The sequence below is a fragment of the Protopterus annectens genome, chromosome 14.part0 (genome assembly GCF_019279795.1).
Source record: "Protopterus annectens isolate FY-2018-M chromosome 14.part0, PAN1.0, whole genome shotgun sequence".
Taxonomy (NCBI): Eukaryota; Metazoa; Chordata; order Ceratodontiformes; family Protopteridae; genus Protopterus; species Protopterus annectens.
In genome coordinates, this window is record NC_056748.1 from 1099176616 (window position 1) to 1099203911 (window position 27296).

Genomic DNA, 27296 nt, shown 5'->3' on the forward strand with positions numbered 1-27296 from the left:
CCTTTTGTCAGAACATTGTTACTTTGTAACAGTATCTCTTTTTCTTTTATTTCTACCCTATTTTTAAACTCCACTTTCATTTTAGCCCACTCACTAGCTATAACTTCTGGAGTATTTTACATCTTCCCTAATAATTCCCCAAGTCATTTCTCCTACCCATTCCATAAATTCCTCTTTTTTTTTTTTTTTTTTTTTTAAACAAGTGGGTGGGGAATCCTCGTGCCTCATCTTTACTTAATTTCCCTGCATTTTTGTCTTAGTAATTATTGATGGATGATCTGAAGTAATTATTGGATGTCTGTCAAAGTTCTCAATTAAATGCACATGTTCCTCTGAAATATAATTTGTCTACTCTAGTCAAGTTATTTTACCTTGGGAAATAATATGTAATTTCTCTGAGTTCCTTCTACTATATTCATGTCTTCCATACCAAATATTTTCATAATTTTCTTCAGAAAACTACCCTCCTTTGTGTTATATTTTCCTTTTAGGCCCCCCAGACACATCCTCATTTTTGCAAATCAAATTCCTATCCCCACCTACAAGTAATATTCCCTGCTGAAGGCTGATTATTTCTCCCATTTTGTAAGCCTTGTAGTAGCAGTTTTAGGTGGAATATAAATACTTGCCAGCATAATCCTCCTCCCTTGTAGCCCATTACTACCACAAATCTGCCATTATTATTTTTTCCCTCCTCTGTCACTGTTGGGGCTCCTCTAACAGTTAATTTAAGTACTCTTTTTTTTTTTTTTTCCTCCTTTCTCCCTGATATTCTGCCGAATATTTATCCTGAAATCCTTTATCAAATTCGCAAGCTTATTTCTTTCCAAATATGTCTTTTGTAACATTGCTGTTTACAATCTGCATTTCTTAATATAGTTAAATATTCTTTCCTTTCTATGTCTATACCTGTGAGACCATTCTCATTCCAAGATAATATGGAAAGTGTCGTAATTATGATAAGAAGGCATTATTCCTACCTGTTTGACAGCTTTTTTAAATGTCTTATTCCAGCTTTTGTGGTACATGAACCAACCAATATTTGGCAGGTTGATCCTTTTTACAAATTTTTCTTATTAGCATTGGAACCTTTGTTACATTTTTACAAGACATTTGTATAAAACAAACAAAAAAAAAACCAGACCCCCCCCCAAAACACCCCCATAACCTAACGTGTTTGTTTAATACAAATACACAAAACTATGTACATCTTCAAGTAATGAAGTTTAACTTTCCTAATACGAAAAAATTATGTTCTTCTATGTCATGCATGTATGTTGCAGTATTCCTTACAGCAGGGTCCCTTGCCTAGGGCAACCAGACATACGGTCAGTATACCAAAGCTTAGGTTGTAATAGGGATGTCGTACTTCACATGTATGCTCCCCGTGTGTGTAGTAGGGCATAAAGATGGCGTACGAACGTGTCATCCTCAGAAATTCTTTGCCTCCAGTCTGAACGCCATCTCCAATCATTGGTCTGAATGCTCTTTCGTCTGCTGGTTGCCAATCCATTTTCAGATAAGTACCTCATTGGAGTTTTTCCTTCTTATTTTATTTGTGGTTGTTGGGGTACATGACAGCCAGAACAGGGGAGATGCCAGTGTGGGAGACAGACTCCCCATAAGGACCATCATGAGCAGTGTTTGTTTTGCTTAGGTGCTTTTCATGACCATAAGTCTTGCTGCGTTTGTCCCACAAAGTTTGCATAGTTGTCTCTCCTTTTTGGCTATTTCCGTCGAGAGCCACCATCTTAAATTGTTGGCTCAGGGTACTATGGTAGAATCTTCCTGGCCCGAGGATCAGCTATCTGTGTAAAGAAGGCCAGAAAAGTTCATTCAGATTCTTCAACTGTACTGCCTCCACCAGACTACTCTCTCAAGGCTAATGAAAGCCCAGATGCCCCCCAAGTTATTCAGTTGGATTCCTGTGCCACGACCACTTCAGAGGCTGACATGGACCCGGTTTGTCCACGAAGGCTATTCAGGTGTCCATTTCAGATGTTCAGGGGAGCCACAGCTGATTATATCTGAAGGGCCTAGGGGTGTTGCGCAAATCCTTGTGAGGGAGGAGAAGAAGAAACAAAAGACTAAGCTTATTTCTCCTGCTCCTAAGGATTTTCGTCATGAATGGCAGGATTTTACACAGGGTTTGTTCACTGCCCTTATGGCTTTGCAGCCTTGTCAGAGGGGCTTTGTTCCTACTCCTCCTTGGTCTTCTACTCCTTTTAAGTGGCCCAGGGAGCAGATTCTGATGAGGAATCTTTGGCCTTTTCCTCCCAGATGCCTTCTCCCTTGGATTATGGTTTGGAGGAAGAGGAATCTATTAGCCCTGATTCTCCTTTTAAGAAGATTTCCTTTGGGATACTGTTTCCTGTATGATGGAGTTTTGTTTAAGTGGGACTGTACCCAGATTTCTGATGTTCAAAGGAGCTATTATGAACTCCTTCAAACAGAATGTCCCAAGCCGTCTGCTCTTCTTCCTATTCGTACTGCTTTGTTGGATACTTTTTCTGCACCGTCTCAGGATCCTGATTCCCAGCCCCCTGCTCCTAAAAAAAGATAGGTTTTATAAGGTGCCTGATTGCAAATTTCAAAACAAATGTCCCTCAGCTGACCCTTCTCTTATTTCTGTCTCTTCTGATAAGTCCTCTAAGCTTTTACCTTGTACATTTTTATATACTATTTATCTGTATGCTTTTATATTTTTACTAAAAAGCGCTTTTTGTATGTTTATATGTATATACCTGTAGGAAATGTGTTTTTATATATACATCTTTATATACCTTTAGAAATGAATTTTCCAATTAAATTAATTGGCTGTTATTTACAATTGGTGTATTTAAATGGAAGCGTTTGAGTTCTCTGTAGGTACGTCTAAAGAAGCAGTGGGTTACACTGTGAAAGCGCTTACGTTTTTTCTGTGTTTTTGTTTCATTAAATGGACTGTTTGAAAAAGCTATATAGTCCCGTTGTTTTGCCTCACACCTTTTTGCCTTTTGGGTACCTTTTTTTTTTTCTGGGTATTTCAGGCATTAATCCACTGATAGCAGGTATTCTTTTGCGTGTTTTGTTGTTTCTAAGAATTGAAACATATTTTTGTTGCCTGTGTTCCCAAATTCCAAAGGAATTAACCCTACCAAATCTGCCTTTGTCCATAGACAGTTTTGCCCTCCTACCAAGGGTAAAAAGGGTACTAGAAGGGCTCCTCCTGGTACATCTACTTCTACAGCTCAGAAGCCTCTTCCTCCAGACAAGCCAGGTTTTGTTTGACTGTCTTCTTCCCTCCCTTTTCAGTCAAGTTCCTCTGTCTCTTTGTCTTTCCCTGTCCTTTCCAAATTGGTTACAGATCACTCAGGACTCTTGGGTTCTTTCCATGATTCGTCAGTGGTATTACATGGTTTGGAAATCCCTTCCCCCTATTTGGGCATTCCACAACATTCTCAGAAACAGCTGCTCTTTTTACGGATGTTCTTCAGACCCTTTTGTCTGAAGGAGTCATCCATGCAGTTTTGACTTCTCAAAAGCAGAAGGGATTTTATTCCATAATGCTTCTGGTTCCCAGGAAAGAAGGTGCCTGGAGAAATATTCTGGATCTTACCTAGCTCAACACCTTTCTGAAGGTTCCTTCCTTTTGAATGTTATTCCTTCAATCCTTGTTTCCTCCTCTTCTTCCTAAGTATTTCCCAATCTCCCTGGATCTCAAGGATGCCTGTCTCCATATTCCTGTTCATTCCCTTTTCAGGAAATGTTTTATTTTTCTCTGTTGCCGCCTTGCATTTTCATTCTCTGATTTGCCCTTTGGCCTCTCTACTGCCCCAAGAGTCTTCACCAAGTGCCTTGATCATGTGATTGCTTTTTGCAGGATGAGGGGAATTCAGATATTTCCTTATCTGGACAATCTGCTCATTCAAGCTTCCTCTCCAGAGATTTTGCTTAAGCATCTCCACTATACTATTTGTCTTCTACAAAGCGTAGGGTTTACAGCAAACTTCCAAAAATACTTCCTGACTCCTCCTCAGGATCAAGTTTTTCTTGGGTGCAGGCTCCAGGCCCATTCTAATGCTGGCATCCCTGCCTCCTCCCAAAACTTTGGCTCTGATTGCATTATTTCATTCCCTTCTTCCTCTGGCATCCATTGCAGCTACAGAGTTTCTAAGGGCTCGGGGATACATGGCTTCCACCATGCCTTTGGTTCCTCTGGCCAGACTTCAGATGATAAAGCCTCAATGGTTCCTAAAATCAGTCTGGCTTCAACATTCTCATCCTTTAGTCTTTCTGATTCCTGTTCTGTAATTTCCCATGTCAGAGCTGCAGTGGTAGATTTGTCAGCTGTCCCTCAATCCAGAGCTTCCTTTTCAGTCTCCAGTCCCCACTTAGGAACTTTTTTTTGGATGCCTCAGACATGGGGTGGGGAGCTTCCTTCAGCCCTCTGAAGGTTCAGGGCCTTTGGTCTCTTCAACAAAGGAAGGACCATATCAGTATCAATAGCTCTTTTCCTAGCTCTTCAGGCCTTCCATTCTCTCTTCTTTCCAGGGCCCTTCAAACTTTTCACAGACAATACCATAGTGATGTGCTGCATCAACAAGCAATGTGGACACGGTCTTACCTCTTGTGCAGACTAGCTCTTCAGGTTTGGGATCTAGCTGTCCAGTATCAGTTGACTCTTCAGGCTGTTTATATTCTTTCAAGGTAGATTGTTGTGGCAGACTCTCTGAGCAGATCCTTAAGACAGACTCACAAGTGGATACTTCACAGAGATGTGCTTCTGGACATTGTCCAGCAGTGGAGTACTCCTGAGGTAGAACTTTTTGCTTCCCCTCTGAACAGATGACTTCCTCTCTTTTGCACCAGAGTCCCATGTCCTCTGGCTTCAAAGATGGACAACCTGTCTTTTTCCTGGAAGGAGATGTTTCTTTATGCCTTCCCTCGCCTTCCTCTTATACCAAGGGTCTTGTTCAAGATAGAACAAGACTCTCCCAAAATCTTGTTGGTGACTTCCTTTTGGCCCAGACAGCATTGGTTCCCTGTTCTTCTGCATTTAGCCAAGGGCAGTCATCATAAGTTGCCTCACAGGATGGACCTAAGCACACAGAACAAGAGGTCCCCTTTCCATCGCCACTTGTCCACTCTTCAGCTGATGCTATTGGTGAATAGGGTTTTGATCCCATTTGGACATCTTTTTTTTCTGGGGGTGTGCTTCAGGTTCTGCAGGAAGCCAGGAAAGCTACTACCAGAAAATCTTATTTGTCCAAAGAGATTTTCTGTTTGGTGTCTTGCTCATAACCTGGATCCACTTTCTGTGGAAGTTCTTTTGGTTCTCTGTTATTTGTGTGAGTTTCTCACTGCTGGGTTGGCATACTATTCTGTTAAAGCCCACCTTTAAGCCATTTCTGCTTTTCTTCCTTTGACTTCTTCTTTGGCTTCTAGATTTGAGGTCAAACAGTTCCTTAAAGGCATTCTTTACATTAGCCCCCCTCCCCCAGGAAGCCTTTTCCTCCTTCCTGTGACCTTAATTTTCTCTTGGAAGAATTGACTGAGGCTACTTTTGAGCCTGCTACTTCATTTTCTTTACAACATTGTTCTTCGAAGACTGTTCTTTTTTTGGCCCTGACCTCAGCCAGATGGGTGTCTGAGCTGCAAGCCCTTATGGCTGTTCCTCCTGTTTAAGTTTTTCATAAGGACAGGATGTCTCTTTCTATTAATTCTTCTTTTTTGCCTAAAGTGGTTAATGAGTTGTCTCTTAATCAGTCTATTCATTTGCCCATGTTTTTCCCTTCTCTGCAGTCTGCTTTTGAGAAGGTTCTTTACACTTTGGATTTTCATAGACAACTCAAATGTTATTTGGATAAAACTAAAGCCATTCTTATATCTGTGCAACTTTGGTTTCCTTTCATCCTAGGTCTTTAGGTTTGGCTGTTTCTAAGCAAAGTACTTCTTCATGGATACTTAAAGCCATTCCTTTTGTTACTCTTTTCATGAAAAAAACCCTTTCTTCTTTTGTTAAGGCTCATTCTACCAGCCCCATGGCGTCTTCTGGTGCTTTTTACAAAGGATTGAATACTGACTCCAGCCTTGAGGCAGCAACTTGGAGTTCTCTGCATACTTTTACCAAGCACTATAAGCTGGATTTGGTTTCCAGAGCTAGAGCTGTATTGCCAGGGTTATCCTGCATGGCTTTCTAGAAGGCTGTGCTGGACCTTCCTCCTCCCACCCTTCCTCCTGAGCTTTTGTAGTTTCCCTACTGTAAGGAATACAGCAACAGTGATACAGAACGACATAGTGCAGTTGTGTAAAACCTTACCATAACAGTAGATGTCCTTCTCTTCACGTTTGCAGTATTCACTCCCTCTCTCCTCCCCCTGTTTCTTTCTCACACGTTCCTCTTTTCTCCTTGGACTGTTGTTCCTTCTGGGGCTTTTCAGTTCTGAGGATGGTATGTCCATACGTCACCTTTATAACCTATGCTGTGAGCAGAGAGCATACGTGTGACATACGATCTCCCTAATACAACTTAAGAATTTGGTGTACTGACCCAGACCTCAGGCTGCCATAGGCAAGGGATCCCTACTGTAAGGAATACTGCAACAGCAAAGAGAAGGACATCTGTTGTTTTCATAAGATTTTACACAACTGTACTTCCCAAGTAGACTGCTACAAACATAGACAGTAACTAACCTAAATTTGAGGTTATCCATGCTAAGAGGCATGTTATTGCCTGTGCTTTACTTACACTAATTGGTGTCTGTTCTTTTTTTTCTTTATCCCCCTCCCAGGTATGAAAAACAACTTGTGTGCTTTTAGAAAACATTAACTTTTAGCCTTTAAGCAGTACTTTCTTTTTTTTATTTCTGTATAATCAGCTTCTCTTCATAGAAATGTAAGAGAAAAAATGTAGTCCCCAGGTGCAGGCTTCTAAAGAGAAGCTAAAGCATTTATTGCTAAAGGAAAGCTCTGCATTATATTTGGTATTCTGTTGTTCAGTTTGTTTCCACTTAATACTTGTAATTAGATTAAGCCAAGGGTCTTGATTTAGACATTCACCTATGCAAAAGTAAGAGAACACATATCAGCTGTATGTATATTATAATCTGTGCTCTTTTGCACCACATCCCCCACCTCAACAACCCAAGATTTCAGCCTCTTAACTTAAACATACTTTTGTCTCGCCTGTTTTCTCTTTTTTGCATTTTAATGCCTACATTTCTTAATACTAAAAAGGAAGAAAAAAAATCTGTTTAATTTTTATCACATGCAAGAACACCTAAATATGTTTTACTTTAAAGCACACAATTTATATCATGAAATATTTCATAGAAATTGTTTTACTTTACCTTTTTCCTTCCTGTTCCCTCCCCTCAGTGTCCTTCTGAACAGTAATGACATAAACTGAGGCAAATGCCTTTCAGTTCCTCACAAGTTTAACAAAATCATCAAAATTTCATTCTTTCCACTTTTTCTTATACAGCTGTATTTCACAAATATGTTTTGCAGTCTCACATTTTTTCACTGTTTCCCCGTGTTGCTGGTATTCTTCCTTTTCATCTCTCAACTCCAGATTCCTGGTCAGTTCCGAGGTGCTTCCATTTCGTCTAGTCAACTCCTGTTCTTTCTCTGTCTCTCAAACATTTTCCTTTGAGACAGTGGAAAAGGTTTCATTGGCAAAGTCTCTTCATGTGCTTTATTATCAGAAGAATGAGAAGCAGAGTACCCTTCTGTTTGATAGCTCACTTTTTATTGTTCATACTTTTGTATTTACTCCTTAGCCTGTTATGCATTAAAAATTACTTTGATTCTCCAGGAAAAAGTATTTTAGACAGCTGGATACAGCAGCTTGAATCTCACTCCTGCCTCTTGACATTACCTGATTGCTGGAATAAATTTGTTTCTCTTCTGCCTGGTGTACAGTGAGTAATTATTTTCCACAAACACCCTACTGTCTCCAGCTGTTGAAATACTTTGCCCTTTTAACACAGTTTTAAGATCAACCCTTTCTGCTGGCAGGTTTGCATCTTTACTAATACAGGTCTTGGCTGCTTTCTCATGGCCAGATTTGGAGCATACACACGGTGCAGCCTTTCAGTTAACAGTTCCTGCTTTGGAATACTAGTCCAATTGTTAATTTCTGCCATCATAACATGAATACAGTCTGTTCCTTCCAATTTCTCGGGTACAGCAGAAATCTCAGATTTTTAGCAATGTGCTGTGTCCTCTAATTCTATCTTTTTTGAAACATCTCTTCTTGAGCAGTCTCGTACTCAGCCAACCTTTCTTCATTTTACCTCTGATTTTTACAGTTTTATTGGCTCATCTGAATATCTGTGTAAAGCTTTTTCCATTCTTTTTCTAGCTTTTGTTATTTGAGTTGATATGCTCCTTCAGTGTTTTATTTATTTTAATCAACTCTGAGCACATTTGCCTTGCTTTTTCCTGTAGATTACTGGAAATCATATCTTGCACCAAAGCTGGAGCTTGAACTGCCTTTTACTGGACTACTACAGGATTCTTCCCAGTCAGTGTTTTCTCTCCACCTTTTCTTGCTGACTTTTTTCAGGCTCTCTTAGTTTCTTCTTTGCTGGCATCCAGTCAGCTTACTTTTCTTTTTTCACACTGGGAGAACATAAGTTAAGCTTTTGATCAGTGAGCAGCCATCTTGGAAAGCCTTTGTGGCTGCATTCTTAGTGTTAAGTCAGATATGTTTAAGGGAAGCATAGGACTTTCCCAGCAGTGTGCCTCCTTGACTCCTTTCCTTTTCTTGATCCTCATGGACAGGATGTCAAGTTGCAGCTAAGGATTGAGGGTGTAAAGTCTAGGGATATTAGGGTTGCATATCTTGTTTTCCATATGATTACGTTCTGTTGGCCTCAAGTGACTGTGATTTCTGGCATGGATTTGAGACATTCTGTTTTGCATGAGAAGTAGTTGGGATGAGAATGAGCACTTTTAAATCAGAGGTTATGCTTTTCTCCCAGAGAGGAATTGATTGCCATCTGCAGGTGAGAGGAAGCAGCTCCCTCAAGTGGACGACATTAAGAGCCATATTCCAAAATAATTACTCTCTGAGTAAGTAACTCATTCTGAGGGCAAATCTTCTGGAATCTGATTCTCCAGTGTAATGCTGTTTGGAAATAGGCCTTGCACCAAACTAAGCCACTTACACTAAGAGTGAAAGTCTTTTGGAATTGGGCCCAGTGATTCTTGGGGTCTTGCTAATAAATGAGGTTAGAGTAGCTCAAGAGACTGACCACCAAATGTGTACTGCAGTGGTGCAGTACTGCAGGCATTGAACAGGATCATGAATGAGGATACAAGGGATAAGGAGACTGACCACCAGATGTATGCAGCAGTGATACAGTACTGCAGACATTGAAGAGGAACATGTGTAAGTGTAGAGGAGATCAGAAGACTGTCCAGCAAACTGTTGCTGCAGTACTTTAGACATTGAACAGGACCATGAGTGAGGATAGAGGGGATCAGGAGACTGACTTGCATATTGGTGCAGCAATGGCAGTACTGCAGACATCGAACAGGACCACAGATAGGGATCGGGAGACTGACCAGAGGGTGGGTGCAGCAGTGACAATACTGCAGGCAATGAATAGGACCATGAGTGAGAGTAAAGGGGATCAGAAGACTGAAAAAGCAGATAAGTGCAGCTGTGGCAGAACAACAGGCATTGTACCAACCAAGACTGTAGTAATGAAGTCATAGCTAAGTCTTGGGGTAAACCTGTCAGATTACCACTGGCTGTGTCTCTTCCTCAGTCTTGGTCATGAGCTTTGAGTAGTTTCTGAAAGGATAATGCTGTGGATGTCAGCACTGGAAATAAGATTTTTTTTAGACAGGTTGCTGTCCTCCATGTCTACAACATAGTGAGTCACAGAACAGTTCCTGACTATCTTGGGAATATGCCAACTGTCCTCAGGATTGAGAAGACCCAGTCAAGGTAGTTCGAGCACCTGATGAGAGACAATCCTGGGTGATTCCTAAAGGAGGTCTACTAGCCACAGCTTACTGGAAGGAGACTCTGGAGCAAATTCAGTATATGCTGTAGAGGGATTGTCTTTCAAATGCCCCATAGGATGAGCTAGAAACTCTTGTTGGGAATGTGAAGTGTGGTCTGTCTGTTTCATTATCTTGCCACTGTGAACCTCACCTGAATAAACAGTTTTAGAAGATGGATAGATGTATGAAATTTAACAACACTACCATGTATTGTGTTCTTCATATTTTAAATATTGTATATTTTAACATTTTAAATATTTTTGAAGTTTAGTGGAAACTGTATTCCTTTAGGCGAATAGGAACAATACAAGGCAAGTGGTTGAGGCGAGAATTTAACTCTGCATCATTTCTTATAGCAAAATAAACGAGTAGTTAAAAGGTTTTAACATTAATTTGTCTGTATAGTGTAACCTTTAATGTGTAGTTAGCTCTCTTTTTGTTGCTAGTATCAGTTTGAATATGTGCTATGTAATTTGCATTGCTCAGTTTAAAAAAAAAGTTGAGCTGATGCTGACTGTGCAGGTTACTTTATTACTTACACAAAAACATGTCCATAAGCCTGCATAAGTGCCTGATATGCCCTGTATGTTTGTATTTGTAAGAGAATTCATTTGCTTTTACTGTATGACTGTAAATTTATGTGCATTTGTTCTCACACAATAGTAAACTTTAATCTGGGAATCTTTTTAACAGATTTGTTTTGCTTTTTGATCTAACTAGGTGTTCTTTATTTTTAATAGTGATGGATCATTCAGTTATGATTCAGTTCCATGGCAACAAAACAGTCAGCCACCAGGATCTGTATCAGTCGTCACAACTGTATGGGGAGTGACCAACACTTCTCAGAGTCAGGTATTGTGTATTTGTGTGTGTGTGTGTGTGTGTGTGTGTGTGTGTGTGTGTGTGTGTGTGTGTGCATATTTTTTTTTCTTCTGGTTTTAAATGAAGATTGTTGATTTTTGGTATGAATTCATAACACTAGCCCTGTGACACACGTGTAAGTCTACATAGCAGTGGTTGCACAGAAAGTAAAAGTGAGATTTTTCCACCCCACCATACCAGTTGTAAAGCCAACTTTTCCCTTCTGTTTACATCAGTGTTGCAAAGTTCCAATTAATTTACAGTAGATCTACTTTTATCATATGATGATTTTCACATAAAATGTCTTGTTTTCACAATGATAAAACTGGAGACTATGTATACAGTTACTGAGCCCAGAATCAATTTTTGTCCTGTAGGGTAAAGGAAGTGCATTCTTCTCCTTCTGTCAGACCCATTTTGTTTAAGTACAGAGACAAAACCCATGTATTTGTCCATAGAGTCTCTGTCACATTGATTTACTGACTCTGACCAGTGAGAATTTTCACTTAATCAGACAACTTCTGAATCTCAATTATTTTCCAAGTTTCTTGCCTTTTTACATTATTTTGGGAATGGGCAAGATCTACTTAGTTGGGCATTGTGTTTTGGAATGCAGATACAGTACTAAATCTGTTCACAAAGTAAAGTGTTACATTCATCTATTTTTTGTGGCTGTACTACAGTGAAAAGGTCACAGAGTACAGTAAATTTCATCTGTTTTTTTTTTTTTATAACATGATTTTTCTCAACAACTTTCTAGTTAATAGCTATGTCTTGCCTTTTTTAATAGGTGCTGGGAAACCCTATGGCAAATGCTAACAATCCAATGAATCCAACAGCCACTCATATGGCCTCTGGGATGTCCACAAATAACCCTGGCATGAATTCACCACAATTTGCTGGCCAACAGCCACAATTCACTACAAAGGGGGGCTCCAGTCAGCCATACATGCAGCAGAGTTTGTACGGACGGCCCACTTATGCAGGAGCAGGAGGCTTTGGCGGCAGGTAAGTTGCAGTAAACAGTATATGCCAAGTGTAGAGTTAGTAGTCAGAGAGAACACTTTGCCTTCATTATTGGCATGACAGCACACTTTCTTGGGTGACAGTCCGTCTTTAATGTACATGAATTCAAACTGTGGCAATCTCATAAACCTGAGGAGCAACAGAGCAAGGCTGAGGTTGAATATGTCTACCCTCCATAGTAATTAATATGATTTAGCGTAAGTAATGATGCAGGTGAGGTCACAGCAGGAATGCCACTGACATCTGCTTTTGGTATTTTCTTCAGTTACTTAAGTACTTTTGCAGGAGGGATGTAGAGTACATTTGTATTTGTTTTTATGTTTGTCCATTTATTTATGTATTGGTTGGTTGTTTGATTGGCTGGAATAATGAACTGGTCCCAAGGGACGACCCATTTTAGCCATGGCCCAGAGTTACAGATAGTAAGCAGTTTTAGCATTACACAGTAGTGCAGCAGCAGGATCTATAGGTTGCCAAGTTAAGTTGTTAGTATAGACAGTGTGTGCCTTTCCATAGTTGTTGTGTCTGCGAGAGAGAGAGTTGAACAGCTGTGCAGAGGAAGAAGGTGCTTTGTAATATGCCAGTGTTGGAGTAGGAATCTCAGGTCCATGAACTGGATGTCAGGGCCAGAATTTGCAAGGTGTTTGGAGCAGTGATTACACAAGGAAGTAGGAAAAGTTTGAGAGTAAATGTGTGAAAATGATTTCATAGCAGGGGTGATTGACTCCTGGAGTTTGGAAGAGGACTGAGTGTTAAGACCATTCTGGGAAGTGAAAACAGCAAGGGTCACGTGGGATAAGCTGATTCAACCAATACAACAAGGCGGACCAGGATTACCTAATTTGAGGGGGAATTTTAGAGCAACACAGTTAAGGCCATTATACATTTCACAAGCAGAAAACTATAATTCAAATTTTAAAGGAATGATGCTGACACAGGGAGGAATCTCAAGAAGTAAGGAGAGATTGGGATTTTGCATGCAGACTCCTAAGGAGAACAACCAAAATCATACAGAATTTTATATTCATAAAATAGCAGGGAGTATTCTAAGAACCAAATCAGCACGTGAATGGAGAAAAGAGATTTTGCAGATGGGGATAACCGGGGTCTACTTTATAACAACGAAACGATCAAAAGATTGAACGCTGTTATATCGACCCCTTAAAGTCGAAAACTAAAAAGACCGAACAACCAGAACAGCAATTTCTTTCCCAGGGAAAGAAATCACTGGGCCTGCTGTCCGGGTTATGCCATTTCCTCCACTGTAGTGCGATCTCAGAGTTTGGTATATTTAAGTAGGGGGGTGTGGTGGGGGGTGTGGTGGCAAAGCCCCATATTTAAAATAGCGTTTAGTGTGTTTTATTATTATTATTTTTTTTTTTGGTAACGGCGATTTCTTTCCCTGGGAAAGAAATCGATGTTCTGGTTGTTCGCTCAATTTAGTTTTCGACTTTAAGGGGTTGATATAACAGCGTTCGATCTTTTGATCGTTCGCTGTTATAATATAAACCCAGATAACCATGGTCAGGGATACAGTTAATAGGCAAGAGGGGGCTGGAATTTATTGGAGAAAACTGGCAAAGGAGCCAAGGTATTGGGAGCAAATAACTAGAAAGGGAAAGGTAATAGAATGGGAAGAGGCCAAGAATTTATTTGGACTGTAAGTTAGGGATTGCCTTCCCTGTCAAGGATTGATGTCAGAGTATAGGCAAAGAGAAAGAAATAGAGGACTCCTAAATGAAAGACTGGCGCTGGTAGAGTTTTTAAAAGAATATAGAACAGAGGCTGCTGTTAAAAAAGGAATAATTAGTAAAGCATATAAAATATTGCATGATAATTATAAGCATCAGTCAGAGGAGGTTAGGATTGGGAAGAGAGATTGAATAAGCAATTCACAAAGACACGATGGGGGATATATGTATGTCTCCCAAATATGCAACAAAGTCTAGAAGATTTAAGATCTTTGCCTGGAAGTAGTTACATAGGTATTTTTATACCCCAATTAGACTCCAAAGAATTTTTCCTCAGGTAGATAGCAAATGTTGGAGGTGCGATGGGTAAGAAAGAGGTATTTGTGAACATGTTTTTTGGGAGTGTAATGAGCTGGTAGACTTTAGTGATTCCATGCGTACCGCTCTGTCGGAGATGCTGGGGGAGCAGATTGGACTGACTGGGGAGATGATATTATTTTGACTTATGCTACAGAATTGGAATTGCCTAGATATAGTAAAGCCTTGCTGAGTCTAATTATATTGGCTGCCAAAAAAAGCAATTACTAGAAAATGGAAATCAAAGTCTAAACCACCTGCACTAGAATAAAGAATATAGTAACAGAGATAAAACAAATGGAATTGGGATCTTTAGAAAAGGGAAGGAGCAAACTACATAGGAAAAAATGGGAATTGTGGGAAGAATATATGCAGAGCAGGAACGAGGTTTGAGAGAGGGGATTTGAATGAGCCATATAATGCTTAACTGACAATGACTGGATGATTTATAAGTGATGTATGTTTGCAACTACAGTTGTTGCACTGATGTCTGTGATGTAAACTGTTCGCAACTAAAGTGATATCATTTTGTATGTTTTTCATTTATATAAATGTAAGATTACCTTTGTTATATATGAAAATTTAATAAATATGTTCGGGGAAAAAGTGTTAAGAACATTGAAGATGTCTGAGTGCATGAACAGATATGGGGTATCCAAATAAGTGGTTGCTAACAGATTCCCTGAAGTTATTTTAAAGCACTTTGACAAATACATGACAAAATGGATATACTTGAGTTTACACCATGGTCCTGATGTAAATATACATTTTTTTCAAAGTCCTTAAGACCCCCTTCTTACCAGGGACTTTTTCAGATGCATCTCTAGTTGTTGTCCTGAACAGGTGACTTTCTCAGCATTGAACAGTGAGTAGCTGAAGACTGAAGAAATCTGAACCACATGTGCCCAGTGTACCTATTTTTTTCACTTTGGTCTTGATCCCCCCAGCCTGACCCACCCTTAAGAGACCCCATCTATTGGTTGTAATGGTCAGTTCTGTCTTGTCCTTCTTGAGACGAGAGTGGGTAGCCAACATCTTTACTTTGTGAGGCAGGGCTTTCCTTTATGAACTGTGTACTGATTTGGTTATAAATCTCTGCGTCCGCATGTTCTCACCCCCCTTACTCATGCTGTTTATTTGCCTTACGCAGAACGAGCGTGATACAGTGACATTATATGGCCTTATGTAGAATGAGCGTGATACAGTGACATTATATGGCCTTATGCAGAAAGAGCGTGATACAGTGACATTATATGGCCTTATGCAGAAAGAGCGTGATACAGTGACATTATATGGCCTTATACAGAATGAGCACGATACAGCTACATAGTGGACTGTATGGCACTCATCAGTCTTTCCCATCCTGCCATAGAAAGAGCATTCTGTAAGGCAGCTTACGTGCATCCTGATTGCTGATTGAACCTGGGTCGCCACTGGGATGGTACAGATAGATAGAAAGCCCTCTGTGAAGTATAACACAGGTGTAGGTTTTGTAGTCTTACCCCTTTGTGTGTGAGTGTGTGTGTGTGTGTGTGTGTGTGTGTGTGTGTGCGCGCACACACACACACACACACACACACACACACACACACACACACACACACATATGGATATGCAGAGAGAGGGCGAGACAGAGAGAAGAAAGGGGATAGGCTCCGTAAACTGTCTCCAGATTGGGAGTCCTTCCCTAGCCTGCTCCACTCCCCCAGATTTCCTACGGAGCCAAGGCCTTCCTCCAGATCCTCTCAGCGACCAGCCAGATCCAAGTCGGTCGCTTCCTCGCGCTCGACTGAGAGTCTGTCTGAAATGGATATGAACAGGATGATGAGGAGATTCATTCAGACCCAAATCCAGTGGGAGTCTTGCCAAGCCCTTCTCACTCTGGAGGGGGGAACCTTCATGCCATTCTTTCATCCGATTTCTCCATCCCCGATCTGGCCTGCAGTTTCGGGGTATATGGATCCGAGGATCTTCGGAGCTGGAGATTCGGCGCCGATGGTTCCTCCAACCTCGACTCTGGCGATTACCTTGAGTTCCTCAGATCTGACCAGCTCGGATCCGAGCAGCTCTTGGGGCCGAGGACGGGGAGTCGGACCCGAGGGGATGGATGTTCCTTTGGTGCTGCAGCTACCCTACCCACGACCCGGATCCTCACGGCAGATCCGGGGAGAGCTTCCTCCTTGTTGGGTTCTAAGGAGGTGCGTTCTGCATCGGAGTTCGGCGTGGTGGAGAGGGTTCTCTCCCAAGGATCGAGACCCCAGCCTGTTTCCTTGGATTCCGCCCAGACTCCTTCGGATTTGGTTACGACTCCCTTCAGCTTGTCTCAGGGACAGCCCATGCTAGAGGAGCCCCAGGCAGTTCCCCTGGAGGAACCCCCCCTGTGGCTCACAAGCCTTCTTCAGAGAGTCCCACTGAAGAGGGTCATCGTAAGCACACATGCAAAAGGAGGCACCTGGACTCCCCTGAGTCCCTTACAGAAGCCACTGATTTAGATGAAGGAGAAGGTTCCCCTAGGTCACCTCCCGAGGATGTCTCCTTCGGAGACATCATGGAGATCCTCCGCCAGAGGGGGGGGGGTTGGTCAGCCCCAAAACCTTGTACGGATGAGTCAGTGCTCCTGGAGGCTTTTGGCACAGGCCCATCTGCATCCTGGGTGTCCCCGCTCGCGGATCCTTTAGTGGATCTTATCACCACATGGACATGGAAGGAGCCTGACACCGTAGAGCGGATACCCAAGCACCCGGACAAAATTCTCTCTCCACCCTCTGACAGACAGGCATGGTATAAGGTTTCTCCTGTGGATGCTTTGGTGGTTGCAGCAGCCACCAAGAAGGAAGTGGCTCAAGAGAGTTCCTCGATTCACACTCCGGATAAGGAGTCCAGGATGGTGGATCAATTTGGGAAGCAAGTGTACTCTTCAGAGAAGTTTTCCATCTGAGCGCTGAACTACTTGGCACACATTATACGATTGCAGCGAGACCTAGTCACGGAGTTAGCTGAGTTGCCCCCAGAGTCTCTGTCGCAGGAGGACAAGCGTCTGTTCTCCACGAAGAAGTCTACTCTGAAATCAGTGTCACACACATCCATGTGCCTCCTTTCTCATGCTACAGAAGGTGCAGCTAGGGCGGCTGGGACTGGCGTAGCTATGAGTCGATATGCTTGGCTCAGACTGTGTCAGTTTGTGGACCCCTTCAAGGTGTCTTTTACGAATGCTCCCTTCGATGGTTCTTTTCTCTTTGGGAAGACTGTACGTGACACCCTTGTCAAGAGTGAAAAAGATGGGAAGACTTTGTCTGCTGTCAGAATCTGCTTCTCTAGCCCTCAAAGATCCTTTTCTAGCAATCAGAGAGGGCAAAAGAAGATGTGGTTCTGGAAATCACAGTTTTCCCGGGACTGTCAGGACAACTCGTTCCCTAAAGGCAGAGGGGGACATGACAGACACCGTCCCAGAGGAAGAGGAGGTCTGAGGAATTTTGGGTCTAGGGAGACCTTCTTAGACAGGCCCGTGCAGCAGCCCTGAGGGGTTGCCAAACTGTCCTATTCTGGAGGCAGTCGGGGGAAGATTATCATTGCACCCAATGGCTTGGGAGTCCATCAGAGGTTACACCATCTCGTTTGTTACCCTTCCTATCCAACCAAATCACCTCCCAGATGTTCCACCCGCTCAAAGGGAGATGGCAGCACTGGAGGTTTCCAAGCTGCTTCAGAAACGAGCCATCGACCCAGAGTCCCCCCCCCCCCCTTTCGATCAGTCCGGGTCAGGCGTTTACTCCAGGTTCTTTTTAGTGCCAAAAAAGATGGGGGACCTCAGACCCATTTTGGACCTGTCAACCTTAAACCTGGCTGTCGCCAAACAGAAATTCTGGAAGGTCACTCTACAGTCCATTCTACCTTATCTTCGAGAATGCGACTGGATGTGCTCAATAGACCTCCAGGACACTTACTACCATATCAAGATTCACAAAAGCTCCAGGAGATTCCTTCACTTCTGGCTGGGAGCCAGTTATTTCGAATTCTGAGCCCTACCCTTTGGTCTCACCACAGCCCCCAGGGTGTTTACCAAGGTAATGGCAGTCGTAGCGGCTTACCTGAGGCTTCAGGGGATTCAGGTATTACCTAGATGATTGGCTCCTCGCTACTTCCACCAAGTGTCATCTTTGCCATGCCAGAGACTTATTCCTCCATCTTGCAGACCTGTTAGGGATTACGGTCAGTGTTCCCAAGTCCCTCTTGAATCCAGCACAGATCTTGGACTTTATAGGGACACAGCTGGACACCCTTCAACTGAAAGTCTTCCTAACTCCAGACAGGGTCCAGAGTCTAAGGGCTCATGTATCAGTAATTCTTGGCCCCGGGTTACCAAAGGCGGCAGATGTTCTCAAAGCTCTGGGCTCTATGGCTGCAGCAAGTTCTATCCTCCCCTGTGCGCATCTTCACATGCGTGTTCTACAATGGACTCTAGCCATACAATGGTCTTGGCTGGATCTCCCCATGGAATACCCAGTTCACATCAGCAAAGCCTGTAGGGCGTCACTTCTCTGGTGGGTCTAGTCTCCAGAGATTGTAGAGGGACGCCCATTTGTTCCACCCACAACCCAAGCTACAGTGACCACGGATGCCTCCCAGCTTGGGTGGGGGGGCATTATCTAGGGAGGACAGTCCAAGGCACGTGATCCCAGATAGAGACCAGATTGCGCATCAGTGCTCTGGAGATGAGAGCAGTGCATTTAGCATTGCAGGCCTTCCACACTGTTCTTCCTCCGGGTACTATTGCAATTCAGTCAGACAACATGTCGTTTGTCTGGTACATCAACAAACAAGGAGGAACCAGATCATACCCTCTCTGTCATGAGGCAGTGAGAGTTTGGGAGTGGGCGATCTCTACCAGTCGGTTTCTGATTGCAATGCACATCCCGGGATGCTTCAACATTTTAGTGGACAGATTGAGTCGGACTATTCTAATGCCATACAAGTGGTCTTTGAAACAGTCGATAGCGGAGGAGATCTTCCTTGCGTGGGGACAGCCTTTCTATGATCTCTTCGCATCTCCTTCCAACATGAAGTGCAACAAGATGTTCATCGTGTTTCACTGTTGCAGTCATTACACCTGGGCCATCTGCCGGCAGGCGACCCGCAGTCGGCCCGAGTTCCAAAGTCTTGGTCTGGCGTCGGTTGTTATCGCTTCCTCCCTGACGTCAGTGCGCCAGGGGTATAAATGTTGCAACCAACGCCATTTTCCCCAGTCTTTCTTGCCGCGCGGTGCCCGAAGCAAAAGCAGTTCACAAGTGCCGGTCGGCCGACTCCTGAGATTTCGAAATTGAATTTCAGAACCGAAGTCTTCAATAAAGCTAAGTACCCCGTTGGGGAAACTTTTTCTTGCTCCAGACCGATGTCAGTAAAAGTTAATAATTGCATTTCTTGTGGGAAGCAAATACCTCATAAGGACTTTAACTCTTACTGCATTCCTTGCCTAGGCCCTGATCACGACGTTACTAGTTGTCGGTATTGTGCTAGATTCAATAAACGTACTATAAAACGTCGGTTTGAATTTAATTTACATTACTTTGGACAAAGATTTAACTATATAATGCCGTCGGATCAGCCGATGCCCCCTATTTATAAAAAACGCAAGGACAAAGAAAGAGACAGGCATCCGAGGTCCAAAACCGACGACGAAGCCTCTTCTAGGCCAGTCGCCGGTTTGCCGGTTCTCAGTGAGGCGCCTTCGCAGCCCCTCACACCCGCTACCTCAGAGCCACAGGCCGCAACCGACAGCCACGTGGAGGCCCCGACGCCTGTGGAAACTCAAGGTATTGGGCCTACGGAAACTATGCCCTCAGATGGGTCCGGAGCTGCTGAGCAGGCACCGGCTTCTGAGGGCATCTTCAGACCTTCACGACTTACCATTAAGACTACTACAGCAGCAAAGGCAAAGTCAAAGACAAGGAAACAAGTGCAGCATTCTCCAGAGCAGTCTTCTATGCCAAAGAAACAGATGCTAAAAATGGCCGAGGACCTAATTACTTTAATCAGGGGCTCCCATCCCCCTCCTGACAAAAGGCCTAGACAAGACACTGATTATGATTCCTCTGATCAAGTTTCCATTTCCTCTGATTCTTCTTCTGATCAGGGCTATTCTCTCCCTCCTTATGAGGACTCTGATGCTGAAGAGTCCATTCCTTCAGCCTCTCCACCTGAGGATTATTCTTTTGGGGAAACCCTGCACACCATGAGGGAGCATTTCCACTGGGAGAGCCAGGATTACTCAGAATCCAAGAAAAGGCTCAGAGATTTCCTTTTACTGCCTCAGCACAGACTCCAGGCTATCCCCCCTGTGCTTGATATTGTAGATGATGTCTTTACTGAATCCAGTCTGTCTCCAGATTCCTTACCCCCTGCACCAGTAAAGACAGGGTACCTGACTCTCATAAATTCCTTTACAAAAATCCCGCTGCAGACCCAGAAACAATTTCTCAAGGTCCTAAAGGGGTTAAAGCTTCCACTGCAAAAAATCCTGTCCCCTCAGATAGGGATTCCAGAGCTCTAGACAGATGGGGGGAAAAAATTTACACTTCTGCAACTTTAGCTGTAAGAGCTTTAAACTGTCAGTTTCACATGCTTAAATATCAACAGTATCTCATGTCATTGTTAAAGCAGAAAATGGTTACAAATACAGACAGTCCAGACAGTAAAGAAATGCAGGAATTATTGCATGCAGTTGAACAAGTGGGAAAGCATACTCTGCAATGTGGTTTTGATTCATTAGAGGCTTCTTGTAGAGCCGCAGTTACAGGCTCAGTCATTCAAAGACATGCTTGGTTGAAAGAACAAAGTTTACCTGACCATGTTAAGATAAAGTTATTGGATGCACCTCTACAGCATGATACTTTATTTGGTGTTAAGGCAGAAGAGGTGTTAAAGAAAATGGAGGATAAAGTAAAGTCAATGCAAACGGTGAAAGATTTCTTACAGGTTCAACCACCTAGATTTAGCAGAAACTGGCCTTCAAAAAATTGGTCCTTTCCAGTGTCAGACAGGCCACAAGGAGGCAGATACAGACGCCCAAGAGGCAGATCTCAGCCCCAAGGCACCTACAGACCTAGGCAATGGGGAGCTTCAACCCCCAAAGGAGGAGAAGACAAATCACAACCCTATAGGAAGCAGACACAATGACTTTGCTCTGCAAATGCCAAGCTCTTACCAGTTGATAGCACCCCTAGGGGGAAAGCTAGCATTTGTCTCAAACAATTGGCACATGATCACCCAAGACAAATGGGTGCTGAATATAGTTTCTCTAGGGTACAGGTTCCACTTCCACACACTTCCAAAACTAAAAGGCATGCCAAACCTGCCACAAAACCAATGGAGAGAGGCACAAAAACAGATTGCTGCTCTTATGGAAATGGGAGCTATTCAAAAAGTTCCACAAGAAGAACAGGGACAAGGAATTTACTCAAGACTTTTCTTAGTACCCAGAAAAGACAAGGCCTGGAGGCCAATATTCGACCTGTCAATTTTAAATACTTTCCTGGATGTACCAAAATTCAAAGTGTTAACACTACAACAACTCCTGCCCATGCTGGACAAGGGGGCTTGGCTAGTTACTTTCGATCTCAAGGAGGCATACCTGCACGTCCCAATCAGACAATCGTGCAGAAGATACCTCCGATTTATAGCAGGTTCAATACACTACCAATTATCTGCACTGCCCTTTGGCTTATCTACTGCGCCCAGGGTCTTCACAAAATGCCTGGCTCCAGTAATTGCATTTTGCAGACAAAAAGGAATTCAAATATATCCCTACTTGGACGACTGCCTTATTCAAGCAGAGAGCAAGGACATTCTTCTAAAGCACCTGGCGTTTGTAAAAAAGTTACTAATTTGCCTAGGGTACACAGTAAACGAAAAGAAATCAAAACTAGTGCCCTCTCAAGAGATAATATTCCTGGGTGCAAGCTTAAATACATCTGCCCAGATGGCTTATCTCACGCCAGACAAACAAAGGCAACTGACTCCATTACTTTCAAATGATGGCAAAAAAGACCCAGCTCCCTACAAGAAAATTTCTGCAGGCCCTGGGTTTCATGGCATCCTGCATACTACTAATTCCATATGCAAAGCTGCATATGAGGAAACTACAATGGTATCTAAAAAGTGTTTGGACTCAGCATTGTCAAAGCCTAGAGACAATCATAACCTTAATCCCCTGCCTACAACAGGAGTTTAAATGGTCCCAGCCTTGTTACAACAACAAGGGACAGCCTTTCACCTTACCTACAGCCAGGCAGACAATAACAACGGATGCATCGGATTATGCCTGGGGAGCACATATGGCAGGAAAATGTATTCAGGGCATTTGGCCCAGTGAGCAAATGCATCTTCACATCAATCAAAAAGAGGTGCTAGCTGTACAAAATGCTCTGACAGCCTTCAAGGGCCTAATACACCCAGGACAACTACTGATAAAGACGGACAATACCACAGTTATGTGGTACATAAACAAGCAAGAGGGCACACATTCCTACCCCCTCTGCAGACAAGCCATGAATTTGTGGAACACAGCACTGACCTACCAGGTACATCTGCAAGCACAATTCCTGCCAGGAACAAAACATACACTGGCAGATGAACTAAGCAGAAATCTCATGGACCCTCATGAATGGAAGCTAAATCCACAAGTGTTCAACATGATAACAATGGAGTGGGGACGCTCAGACATAGATCTATTTGCCTCCCCTCACAATTGCCAATTACAGACATTCTGCACAAGGACTTATCACTCTCAAGCATGGAAATTGGATGCTCTGTCATTCAGCAGGAAAAACCTGACAGTCTATGCCTTCCCTCCGATACCTCTTCTCACCAAAGTACTTTTGAAAGTCAGACAAGAGAGACCAAAAATAATCCTAATTGCACCAGACTGGCCACGCCAGCACTGGTATCCAGTACTAAAAACTCTGACTCAGGACCCACCTTGGCGTCTTCCTCTAATCCCTCATCTTCTGATACAGCAAAACCAACAGATTCACACAGTCAGCTCAGTACCTTACACCTGTCAGCATGGCGAATAATGTAGCCACTCAGACTGCAACTCTCTCTAAAGCTGTAATGGATGTAATTTTGGAAGCCAGGAGGCCCAGCACTAGGAAATCTTATGCAGAAAAATGGAAAAGATTCTGTGCTTGGAACCAGGCACAAGGACTCGACCCACTGGTCCCTAATATACCTCAGATTTTACAATACTTGACTGAGATGTTGGACAAAGGCCTATCTTTTTCATGTATTAAAATCCATGCCTCCGCCATTTCAGCTCATTACAGTGCGGATTCTCCTATTTTTTCACATCCTCTACTACGACAGTACCTCAGAGGGGCAAAGAATATAAGACCCCCTAGAAGAGTCTCACTACCAACTTGGGACCTCAATTTTGTTTTAGAGAAATTAACACTGCCTCCATTTGAACCAGTCAGCACAGCTGATCTTAAATTTCTGTCATGGAAAACTGCTCTGCTCCTAGCAATAACTTCAGCAAGAAGAGTCTCAAAGTTACAGGCATTGATGGCTGTAGAACCTTTCCTCATTTTTCATCAAGACCGGGTTTCTCTTAGAACAAACCCCACATTCATGCCAAAGGTGGTCTCCAATGTGGCCTTAAACCAAACCATTCATTTGCCTACTTTCTACCCAAATCCCCAGAATAAAGGGGAGAAACTTCTGCACGCTTTGGATATACACAGGCAGTTACGCTTTTACTTGGACAAAACAAAAGCCTTCAGAAAAACTGAGCAACTGTTTGTAGCTTATGCTGCAGGATCACAAGGAAAGCCAATTACAAAGCAGACAATCTCCAAATGGATAGGACACTGCATCCACTTCTGTTATGCACAACATGGCAAATCTGTGCTGAAGGGCATTAGGCCCCATTCCACCAGAGCAGCAGCCACTTCAGCAGCTTTCCTCAGAGGGGTACCAACCAAAGACATATTAGAAGCTGCAACCTGCAACTCAGTGCACACTTTCACCAAGCACTACCACCTACCTCTCTACTCCAATCTAGAGCAGGCTTTGCCACCGCAGTTCTGCAGGGCTTGTTAGCCTCGCCAAATCCAATCTAGACCCAGCCACCCAACCTCAGCTTTGGGATTCTACCCAAGTGTAATGACTGCAACAGTGAAACACGATGAACATAGTACAGTTGTGTACCTACCATAAATGTAGATGTTCAAGTGTATTCACTGTTGCAGTCCAGGTTACCCACCCACCATCCCCCTCTTTGCTGGGACTACTCTGTACTTCTCAACTCTATACAACCTATGTGGTGTATTTGCTTGTAGATTAAAGATATGTTTATAGTATTATATGCATTGTTGTTTGGCATACTTATATATTTTCAGCCTTCCTTTCTGGGGGCACCTGACATCTTGGGCAAGAAAAACTGAAGAAAATGGCGTCGGTTGCAACATTTATACCCCTGGTGCTGTGACGTCAGGGAGGAAGCGACAACAACCGATGCCGGACCAAGACTTTGGAACTCAGGCCGACTGCGCATCGCCTTTCGGCGGATGGCCCAAATGTAATGACTGCAACAGTGAATACACTCAAACATCTACATTTATGGTAGGTACACAACTGCACTTTCTTCGCTCTGATTCCCTCACCAGGGGACCCCCCCCCCATAGATGCTCTAGTCCATGCTTGGCCTCCCGGGCTACTGTACGCTTATCCCCCATTACCACTCATTCCGAAGTTTCTTCAAAAGGCTTGCCGACTGCGGTGCAAGGTGATCCTCATTGCCCCATTCTGGCCTCATCAGGTTTGGTTCCCCTTCCTCTGGTCTCATGTTCTAGCTCCTCCTTGGATTCTAGATCCCTTCCCGGATCCTATTTCTCATCCTTCAGGCACCTGTCCGCCCAACCTGGACAGCCTCAAGCTGACTGCTTGGTTGCTCCAGTTCTCTTGATTGCCAGGTCGCCCGGTCTTTTGTCTTCAGTGAAAACTATTCTAGTGGCAGCTTATAAATCTTCCATTGGGAAGATTTACCACAGTAAATGGAAACGATTTTCTATTTGGGCTTCTCAGAGAAAGTTGGATCCTTTTACGGCCCCTGTCTCTGCAGTATTGGATTTCTTAGCCAACATTTTTCAGCAAGGAGCCTGTTCTCGACTGTGAAAGTGCAACTGGAAGCTATTTCAAATTTCCATGTCAGCGAGAACAGGAATGCCCTGGCCTCTTCTAGATTGTGTAAGGCTTTTCTTAAAGGCACTTTTCTTTTACATCCTCCAGTTAAGAACCCTGTTCCTCCTTGGGACCTTACCTTGGTTCTCCAGGCCCTAGTTGCTCCCCCCTTTGAACCTGCAGCATCAGTAGATTTTAAGTTCTTATCCTGGAAGACAGCCTTCCTAGTGGCTATTACGCCGGCTAGGAGGGTTTCTGAGCTTCAAGCCTTGTCTGCCTTGCCCCCTTATTTGATCTTCCACAAGGACAGGGTTTCTCTCCATACAAGCCCTTCTTTCTTACCAAAAGTGGCTTCTGAATCAAACTTTAATCAAATAATTAACCTGCCTGTCTTCTTCCCAAATTTTCAGAACAAGGATGAATATAAACTGCATTTGCTAGATGTTCATAGACAACTTCATTTTTATCTACACAGAACAAAGCCCTTCCGTAAGTCTGACCAGATATTTGTGTCCTTTTTCAAGCCCTTTTTGGGTAAGGCCATCTCCAAAGTTTCCTTAGCTAAATGGATTATACTATTTATTTTGCAAATTTACAAAGACAAAGGCTTGTCTCCACCTGGTCCTGTTAAAGCTCATTCTACCAGATCTATGGCAACGTCTGCTGCTTTCTGGTGTAGGGCATCATTGGATGACATTTGTGCGGCAGCAACTTAGGCTAAGTCACATACCTTCATTTCTCATTATAAGCTGGATTTAATCTCCAGAGGGAGAGCATCCTTTGTCTCTGCAGTGCTCAGGAATATCCTTCCATGAGGGCTTCCCAGGAGTCTGAGTAGCTGGGGACTCTGTCCCACAGGTTGCAGATAAAATGAAGTTAACTACTTCGGATAAAGAAGTTATGTACTCACTATAACATTCCATCTGAGTAGTTATACTTCATTTTTCTGCAACCTTCCCTCCCTCCTTCCCCCGAACCTTCTCATGTGATTAGCATGTGTGGTTTGCTCTAGTTTGAGTTGCTGATTAGTTTGAGTTGTGGCAAACTCAATCTGAGGGAAGGCAGGAGATGGTGGTGTGTTATGGGTAAGGGGAGGAGCTTGGAGCTCGGAGCAGATGCTTGTAAAGTTGCCATCTAGGATCCGAATATCCACAGGTTGCAGAAAAATGAAGTATAACTACTCAGATGGAATGTTATGGTGAGTACATAACTTCTTTTTTTCTTTACTCACAGTTGCTTATGAAATGTTCTTTTCCACAAAAAAAAAAAAAGTGTTCAAATTTGTCATACTTAGTATATGTAAAATTTATTTTCTTTCTATTTTAACACAGTATTAGAATCCCAACCACCAGTCCATAAACCCCTTCTGTCATAAACTTTTGCAATGTCCAATATTTCCATACGTAATGTTTTCAAGTGTCCTTTCAAAGTCTCTCTAGCTGTGTTCGAAATTCTACATGGATTTTCAGTTTTGTTTCCTTGTTAAATGCTTTTATCCCATAAAGATTCCATGGATTATAGACTTTCTTTTTTTCTTCATATTCTCCCAAGAAAAATTTCCATTGAAAAAACAGTCTCAAATATAATGTCAGAAAATGTCTCTCTGCTAATAAGAATAAATGCTGTTAGCTCATGTGCGTTTTCACCCAAAGGAGCTATTAAATTGTCACATACTTCTTACCTGTCCAGTTCTTTGTTTTCTGTACAATCCTTACCACGTACTTCTGTTTTTCATTTGCTTCTGCCTTCTTTTGTGGTACTCCACTTTTACCTTCTTTTTCTTTCTGTGCATATGTTTTGTTTTCCGTCTCACTAATATTCTTCAGGATTGTCTCTGCAATCTTCTTTTGTATTTTCTCCATAATGTCCTTCTAGGAAACATCTCCTTCATTTTCTGTTTCACTCTTCACCACCAATTCTTTAAGGAAGTCATCCCACAATTCTCCAGAGTGTAGGATTGTAATTGTATGTCCAGTATTGCTCACCCATTTCCATCAAACAGATTTCTTTGAAACATCTTTTCAGAATCCTGCATACATTCCCCGGTCTTGATATTTGCTTTCTCCTGCATTTCTCCACTCTGTCATCTCCTTCTCTCTCTGTCTGCTTCCCTGTTTCTCCAGGCCGCCTCTGTGCCTGGAACAGAAACAGGAAGTGCTCCTGCAAAATGAGTCCTGCGTGCAA

General features: G+C 42.9%; 1 protein-coding gene across 5 annotated transcripts in view; it reads left to right on the forward strand.

Moving 5' to 3' along the window:
- Positions 1–27296, forward strand: part of ZMIZ1 (zinc finger MIZ-type containing 1) — a 2170450-nt gene that overhangs the window by 1844217 nt on the left and 298937 nt on the right. For all 5 annotated transcript variants that reach the window (XM_044056883.1, XM_044056886.1, XM_044056882.1 and 2 more), the window contains 2 exons: positions 10743–10854; positions 11654–11871. In XM_044056883.1, coding sequence (XP_043912818.1) covers positions 10743–10854; positions 11654–11871 — 330 coding nt within the window. The remainder of the gene's footprint in view (positions 1–10742; positions 10855–11653; positions 11872–27296) is intronic.